Source organism: Hydra vulgaris, chromosome 11, assembly GCF_038396675.1.
Source record: "Hydra vulgaris chromosome 11, alternate assembly HydraT2T_AEP".
Lineage (NCBI taxonomy): Eukaryota > Metazoa > Cnidaria > Hydrozoa > Anthoathecata > Hydridae > Hydra > Hydra vulgaris.
The window spans coordinates 9572594-9581075 of NC_088930.1; the positions used below are offsets into that span (position 1 = coordinate 9572594).

Sequence of the window (8482 nt, forward strand, 5' to 3'; positions counted from 1 at the left end):
CATTAATATTCCACAACCTTTTTTTATTAATACTCTCTACTTATGCTAATTGTTTTTTTATGTCCGAATCGCTTGATGTAGAAACAGTCAATGTTTCAATAACTTTTTTTTAATCAGACTCTTTTTCAGCTAATACATACTCCACAAGGTGCTTTTTTTTTAAATGGCGCCTAATTACACTAGTGGTAAATGTCTTTGGACAATTTCCACCTCTAGAGAGTATTGCTTTGCATAGGCAGATACAAAAACGAATGTGTTTCTTAGAAACTTCAAGGTATTTCCACACAGTACTTTTAAAAGATATTTTTTTGGAAGACATTGTTTTATACTTTTACAAGATTAAAATATTTTTCTAAATTATAAAAAAGAAGTTCAACCAAAAATAAAGAATTTTAAATTTAAACTGTATAAATATATCTTAAAATATAACCATCATGTTACATATTATGTTATTTTATCCAATACGTTACAGGTTATACATTTATTTATATTACCTAACTTTAATAATTGTATTATTTTTTCAAAAAAAATCGTTAACATTTTTATTTACACTACAAATAAAAATGTTAACATTTATTTTCTTTACACCACAAACAATCATCCAATAATAAATTAATTTTTCAAAGTTATTTTATAATTTTTCAAACAAAATTTATATTTTCTTACTAATGTTTTAACAAATTTTTAATAACACAATAAAATGTTAAATGTTTGATAACACAATTTTTCAAAACTTATGTTGTTTTTTTTCAAAAATAGTAAAGGCTCGGTTGCCGAACCGTTCGGTGTTCGGTAAAATTTTATGGCCGAACGTTCGGACTCGGTGTTCGGCCAAAAACCGGGTTCAGCGCATCCCTAGTAGGGTGTCCCAAAAATATATCATAAATCGAATTTTAATGTGCGGAATACTACATTTAGCATAATTTTATCCATAAAGAAAAACAAAAAAAAAATTAAGTTTTTAGCTCAAGCGGAAGGTTATTTAGGTGAATTCACTTTTAATTTATTAAGTAAAACTTGACTTAATAATAACTTAGTTCATATTATTCGAATTACAATTGTTACCTAAGCAAACAAAAAAATTGCTGCGTGTTAAACAAACAAATATGCTTGTCGTAAACTTTTCAAGTAAATTTTTTTACAAAATAAATCATCAATTTTAAGGAGAAATTTGTTTTAAATGCAACAAAATGAGCAGCAAACAATTTTTAAAATGCAGGCGCATGCGCAGATAAAGCATTTTTTAACGTTTGAATTTAATTTTCAGACATAGAACAAACTCCAAACATATATGTTTATACTTATGATAAATAAGGATGCTTTGCAAAAAATTACAATGATTGGATCCTGGGAACAAAAAGCCCTAAAGTTTTATCTACAACTGCCCTAAACGTACTAGCAACAAGGTGATACGTAACTTTTTTTACTATTCTCAACTAAATCTATATTCGTCGATAAAATTTAAAATTGACACAAAAATCTTTTAACGTTCGAAAACTATGAGATATAAAAGTTTGACCTTTTCGACATCAAAAAGTCACTTTTTTCAAATATCAAAAATAATATAACATAAACCAATATTATTAATACAAATAATATTTAACTAAATAATTTTTAAATCTTTCTTTGTAGCGTTCTTTGAAACCATTTTACGGCTCTTCTGAACTACCTAAATTGCAAATACATAAATTTATAAAAAGTACTACATATACATTAACAACCATTATTATTAATAACAACTAAAAATCACATTTATATTTCGTATTATTGAAGAAAATACCTGGAGAGTATCCTGAAGCCTGTCTTCATTGTGTGTTCTCTCTATGAAATCTTGAATTAACTTAATGTGGCATTCTGCACGGTCATTTACAACTGCAAGTGCTCTTACACACTTTGAAAAGTAAGAAACAGACTGGGAAACTTCCTCATTTTCACATGCATCGATGCCTTTTTCTTTCCATAGCAGAATTTCCTTCTTGGAGATCTCCAATAGCAAGAACAAAAGGTAGGACTGCTCGTTGGCAAAGTCTTCTAATTTTGATATAGGAATAATTTCAACCTTAGTTTCAGGTCTCTTTTTAATCAGACCTTTTAATTCCGGGATATCATAAGAAAGCAGTTTGTTTAACATGTTGGTCTTAACTTCGGTTTTCAGATCATTATCAGCAAGAGCAAAAATGACTTGTTGCGGAGACAGATACCAAGTGTGACGCTTAATACTTTGGTAAAGAACCTTTCCTATTGCTGCAAATTCTTTAAACTCGTCTACTGTTTGTAACTGAAAAGCAATATCGAACGCCATTAAATCATTTGAAGGTGCTTGAGAAGCATTAGGGCTTTTTAGAAAGAAGAGTCCATGAAAAAATACTATGTAGTTGGTTGCGACTTTCAGATGATTTATTGTATTTTTTCCAACTGTTTCGGAATCAGCAGGGTGGTACTTTTGAGTCATCTGAATAACCAGTAAATATATACAGTCAGCCATAAACCTTGCTTCATGATGAGCTCCAGGCTGTTTAAATGAAAAGTTTGATAACTCAGCTCCTAGGAATAATGCCATAAGCTCACAAAGATACTTGTAATCACCTCTCTGAAAAGTATTCTTATGAAGAGCTCTAATACAAAACTCTTTAGTATCCAAGGCAAGTTTGAACAGTAATGAGCCGGGCCTAAAAGCATCTTGAGACCAGTCAAACTTTACAATTCTCTCAAGTTTGTTTACATCTACGTGAATCTGCGGCCATAGTTTTTGGAGAATTACATAAAGTTTTTGCTGGGACTACTTGTAGGACCAAATATTTATTTCATCACATGAGCCACGTGTCTTTCATAAATGTGATTTCTGCACATTAACCAGAGAACCGGTCTTTTAAGGGCATAGAAAATAGTAATACTTACAGCACCTTTATTTTTACCAGTGTTACTGGATGTTGTGTCAGAACACAATCCAATAATCTGATCCGACATTTCATAGTATTCAAGCATTGTTTGAATTGCAATGGCTTGATCACTTCCCTTGGAGCTTTCGATTTTTAAGATGCCAAGAAGAAAGTCTAGTGGACCAGACTCTGGTGAAGATGCGCTGATAGCAATTCTATCCTCATATTTAGAAATTCCTTTTTCCCAATCGTATCTTTTCAAAATCTTGGTATCGAAATGTACCACAACTTTTAAACCTCTTATTTTATCAATGTTTTCCTCTCTAATTATCTGTGCCTCAGACTCCACAACATTATGAGTTTTCCTGTTTAGAGTTGATCTTGATATCGAGATATTATCAATATTAACTCCACCAGCCTTGTAAAGAGAAGACAAAAGACACATACCCGGACGGACTCCAAATCCAAATCTGGTCATAATTGGAATCCAATTGTTAAGAATATTTTCCATACTTAACTGAAGACAAACTTTGATGTCACTCTGAAACCTTTTCTGTTTTTTCTGGACTTTAGCTGGAGGTAAATATAGTTCGTCGCACTCAGTTTGATTGTCACTATCTGTGCCTGAAAAGTCACTTTCCAAATAGCTAATCTCCTTTGTCTTATTTTTATCTCTATTTCTTTGGATTTTTTCAGACATCTTAATTATTTTTTCTTGTGCCCTGTGAGCATTTTCACAAAATTTATTGTCCATGTTCCCGAATTTGTCCATATCCCCTCTCAGACAAAGCCTCAAGAATTTTATGTCTTCCTTCTTAGCCTCATCATCCCTGTTTTTATCACTTTTTATTAAATCAAATATGTTTGTTTTATTAATAGAGAAGAGAGCACTGCTCTCTTTCAAGAAAGTCCACCTTCTTTTTGTAGCTACCCTCTGGTAGTTCGAGTGTTTTTAGCATTTTTAAAGTATGGTATTCCTTGACTTTTTTGGTGATTCTGGTTTTGATAGTTTGCTCCGTCACAATGAAAACATCATTAAACCCAGACTGCTCCCATAAATTGACAAGCTCTCTCAGAATACAGACACCAGTAACTATCTGCTTAGTATTCTCTCTGCACACTCCATCAGCAAACCTGGAGCATCTTAAATACGTCTTCCCGGAAGCAACTGGACAACCAATTTTGATGTTGATCTGTGTGGTGCTAAAAAGTTTAAAAAAAACATTAAAAAGTTAACATTAAACGTGTAAAAAATGTAATGCTTTTGTTAATTACTTTCAGATTTACCTTATGCTTTTTTCGAGATTAAGCCAGTAATACCTTCTGAGCATTTCTCCATTTGTTGGAAGTCTATTAGGGGCAAAACTCTGTAAAGGAAACCCTAGCAAATAAAATTGTCTCCTCTTCCTTGTAGCTTTTGATGCATCATCAATATCTGTTCTCAGTGAATTAACGTGATAATATATGTTTAGAGACATTTTCTAAAATTTATTTTTTTTAAAAAATCCTCATTAGACACATTTGTAGTATACTACTAAAGATTATAGTATATTCTATAATATATACAAAAAATAATGAAAACATAGTGAAACTGGTAAATAAGTTTTATATAGAAGTTCAAACCTGTGTTTTAGACGAATTTCTTGGTTGAAAACAACTTTTTAACTTGATTTCAACTTTAATTATATAGTGGCTTGAGTTAAGCTTACGCATCATTAGTTTTTATTGTTTATAAAACACGCATCATTTATTTTTATTGTTGGCCATGCTTTTGTCGAAACATAAATAAAAGTTGACTCGGATAAAAATCAATTTTAAATCAAAATTTATTTATTATAAATTATTATATAAAAGTGAATTCACCTAAATAACCTTCCGCTTGAGCTAAAAACTTAATTTTTTGTTTTGTTTTTCTTTATGGATAAAATTATGCTTAATGTAGTATTCCGCACATTAAAATTCGATTTATGATATATTTTTGGGACACCCTAGTAAGCACATACGTAACCTTGGTAACTAAGATATAAAACAATTATATTGATTAAAAACGTGAGATAAAAACAAAAATTATAACGATAATATAAACAACAATGATTAATATGATAATATAAAACAATTTTTTGATAATTGAAAAAAAAATAAAAAAAATAACAATGATAATTATAATAATACAATCAATATACAAATAATAATAATAATAAAACAAATATATACACGTGTGCATATAAATACACACTTACATACGCATATATATATATATATATATATATATATATATATATATATATATATATATATATATATATATATATATATATATATATATATATATGCTTATTTATTAATTTTTTTATTATTCTTTTTTTTTTTTAACTTTACTTTTTGTGCTTATTTTTTTTATCTGTTAATTTTTCCATCTTATTTTTACTTTTCTAAAAATCCCTTCTAAAGTCGTGAACCACAGCAAATAGTTTATTGACTAGAGATTGCTTTGTAACTAAATAAAATACCATCACTTGTGTTTGTTTAATTAAATAAATTATCGTTTTATAAAAAATATTGCATTAATTCAAGTTATTATAAACTTGTCTATTCTTGATTTATTTTTAATGGTTTTTGAAAAAAAATCTTTAAAGGCGCAAAGAAAAAACGGTAAAAACACAGACTAGTAGGTTGAAATGAATATCGGTTGAAAATCAAATTATCGCAAATCGGTTGAAAATTAAAGTCTCTAAAATAGATTGAGAAAAAAATCGGTCAAAATTAAAAACGTCATAAATCAGTCGAATTAAAAAAGGCCTATATTCGGTTGAAATCGATTTTGGTCTCAGTAGGATATCTAAAAATTATTTCCACTTTTTAGTAGATGTTTTATTTTGTAGATCAAGTTTGTAGGTGCAGGTTTTTGAAGGTTGAGCGATGCGACACGTTTTGAGTTTTATGTTATTGTTGCTCACGTTTTACTCCGTTTATATTTTTTAATAAAATAAATAACAGCTTTTGGTTAAAATCTCCGAGAAAAATCTTTCATCCTACATTTTCAAAAAGGTAAAAATGTTAAGAAAAATCTAATAATCATAAATTAACGTACCTGTAATGTAAAAATAAAAGTTTAATCTAATATTTTTAGGAAAATTGTTATCTTACTACAATACCTAATTAAAATTTTAATATTCCAACAAATAAATATTTTTAGGTACTTTTTGAAGGGGTTCCAAATTTATCTCCCTGCCGAAATTACCATACTTTAACCTAAATATATCTTATTATACGATTTACTATTTGTAATATATTGTGTTTTACCATACAATTTTCAACCTGTAAATTTTCACTTTTAATTTTTAATTTGTTTCATAAACTAAAGGCGACAATATAAACGGTGTTCCGCGAAAAAATAATAAGCATCTCCTTCTTGCTCTAACTATTTATAATATGTGTATGATCTTTCTTATTGTAAATTTTGTTAAACAGCAAAGTAAAATAAAAATAAAAAAAGTAGATAAATTATCAAAAAGTAAAGATGCCGAAAGAAAAAATACAAACATTGTTAAAATAAAGTAAAGAAAGTTTAAAGAAACTTTATTCTTCCATTTTGATTTCAAGTTTAAGTGGAGCCTGAACTTGACCTGTGCTTAATTTGTTTCTCCGCGCAGCGGCTTTTCCCGTCAAAGTTTGTATTTCGAATTTAAAATTGAGAGAGGATTATAACCGCAACAAAGTCTCCTCAACTGTAGTAGCCCCATTGGGTATAGGGAGAACGACAAAAAAACAAAAAAAAAATGTTTTTAGCATAATTAAATAAATAAATAAGAAAGCTTTACATCAGTAAATAAATTATCAGAAAGTAAATATACCCAAAGAAAAAATACAATATATTGTTATAATAAAAAGTCAAGAAAGTTTAAAGAAACTTTATTCTTCCATTTTGATTTCAAGTTTAAGTGGAGCCTGAGCTTGATCTCGCGGAGCTTCTATCGTTAACTTAGAGTCTTTAGTAAAACGAGAACTTAAACGAGCTGGATCAACATCATCCGGCAGAGATATGTTCCGGGTAAACTGCTTGTGGTGAAAACTTAAACCATGCTCGCCACTGTTTTCAGTTTTAGATTCGCCGTGAACAACTAAATCTCTACCTTTTACTTGAATCGAAATTTCTTCTGGCTTGAAACCTTTTACATCTAAAGCGCATTTAAATGTCTCTTTTGTTGATTCTCCAGATTCAGGCATTGCGGGTAACTTTTTAGGAGCTTCGATATGCAAAACGCCATCTTGACTAATGTTTGAAGTAAGAGCTGTCGGGTCTACGTCATCTGGAATAGTATACTTTCTGTGGAATTCACTACACTCAAATCCATTTTCATTTTCATTACGATGTTTTCCACTTACTTCAAGAGTTTGTCCTAAACAAGAAATAACAATGAACAGCGAGGAGCTATAGCATTTTAACGTTTTAAGTTTTTAAACAAATTTTAACATTTTTAACAAAACCGTGCATTAAAAGCCTACGCAGACTGCTTTCAAGAAAAATTGCAATTTAAGAAAAAGACAGCAACTTATCAATGAAGGAAATATAAACAATATCAAAAGACTGTAAATATTGTTGCTTGCAATAGTTGCCGTTGTTTTAATATTTTGTTAATTCAATGCATAAAGTATTGCTTAAATTGTTGTTTTACTTTAGAGAGAAACGGTTGCAGCAAATTTAAAAATTAACGGATAAAGCGAAATTAGTTGATGAAGTTGCAACCCGCTAGTTACTTCATCAACTTTTTATTAGACAGTTTTTAATAATAGTATATAAACAGACAGCCCTTGATAAAAGTACCTTCTACTTTAAGTGTAACTTCTTCTGGTTTGTAGTGTTTGACATCAAGATTGGCGTAAAAGCCATCTTCCTTCTTAGATGTCTTTTTTTTTGGAAAGACATTTGCTCCGATATCAAACAAAGGATAATATCTCAATGGAGGAAAAGTAATCTCCATAATATCGTCCAAAAATGGATCGGTTGGAAAATATTTATGAACAGGGACGTGCCACAAAGACATTTTTTTTCTTTCTCTAAAAAATCGCAAATTAGATAAAAAAAATTTAAAAGCTAATTGAACTAAAATAAAAAATTATTTTTGCGAATAAATACCAAAAAATAAAACCATCAAAAATTAAGAAAAGCAGATGTAAAAAAAAAAACATCAAACAATGGAACAAAATAATAACTATATTTTTAATAACAATGAAATTCCAAAATAATTCTTACCAGATCAGAAAAGCTTTTTTGAACTCTTTTGTTTGCGAATTACAATTACTAACATCAAAACAAATATTTATATCTTATTTGAGATAACGTCATTAACAATCGGTTATTTTAAGAAACATCTGGAAAAATCAACAAAATTCTGCGGTTTTCTAAGAATTGTTCACTCATTCGTTGTGCTTATCAAATTTATATATTTTAAGTTACTATCAAACTCTAATAAAGTGTTTAAATAGTACTGAAGTTGGAGTTTCGGTTTAACTGGTTATTGTGTCAATTGCGGTTTTCCGCGTTTTGTGAAATAGTCATAATTTTTGCAATTAACCACCAAACATTTCTTTAAATTTGATTT

The 8482-nt window shown here is 29.2% G+C and overlaps 2 protein-coding genes across 2 annotated transcripts; both read right to left on the reverse strand.

Moving 5' to 3' along the window:
* Nucleotides 1–1520: 1520 nt before the first annotated feature.
* LOC136087388 (uncharacterized) lies at nucleotides 1521–4565 on the reverse strand. The gene is made up of 4 exons (XM_065810032.1): nucleotides 4503–4565; nucleotides 4167–4360; nucleotides 1781–4082; nucleotides 1521–1669 (listed from the first exon to the last, which is right to left on the reverse strand). Exons 3-4 carry the CDS (start codon nucleotides 2558–2560, stop codon nucleotides 1604–1606), a joined length of 846 nt encoding a protein of 281 aa, XP_065666104.1. The 5' UTR covers nucleotides 2561–4082; nucleotides 4167–4360; nucleotides 4503–4565; the 3' UTR covers nucleotides 1521–1603.
* A 2094-nt stretch (nucleotides 4566–6659) lies between these two features.
* On the reverse strand, nucleotides 6660–8263 carry LOC100199246 (alpha-crystallin B chain). Its single transcript, XM_065810033.1, has 3 exons — nucleotides 8134–8263; nucleotides 7705–7937; nucleotides 6660–7279 (listed from the first exon to the last, which is right to left on the reverse strand). The coding sequence occupies exons 2-3, from the start codon at nucleotides 7922–7924 to the stop codon at nucleotides 6792–6794; spliced, it is 708 nt and encodes a 235-aa protein (XP_065666105.1). The 5' UTR covers nucleotides 7925–7937; nucleotides 8134–8263; the 3' UTR covers nucleotides 6660–6791.
* Nucleotides 8264–8482: the final 219 nt, after the last annotated feature.

Coding starts and splice junctions, on each gene's coding strand:
- LOC136087388 (XM_065810032.1), bottom strand. CDS start 2,560: ATGGCATTATTCCTAGGAGCTGAGTTATCAAACTTTTCATTTAAACAG. Junction 1,670..1,780: donor GGCTTCAGGATACTCTCCAG/GTATTTTCTTCA, acceptor TTTGCAATTTAG/GTAGTTCAGAAGAGCCGTAA.
- LOC100199246 (XM_065810033.1), bottom strand. CDS start 7,924: ATGTCTTTGTGGCACGTCCCTGTTCATAAATATTTTCCAACCGATCCA. Junction 7,280..7,704: donor AGTTACACTTAAAGTAGAAG/GTACTTTTATCA, acceptor TTTCTTGTTTAG/GACAAACTCTTGAAGTAAGT.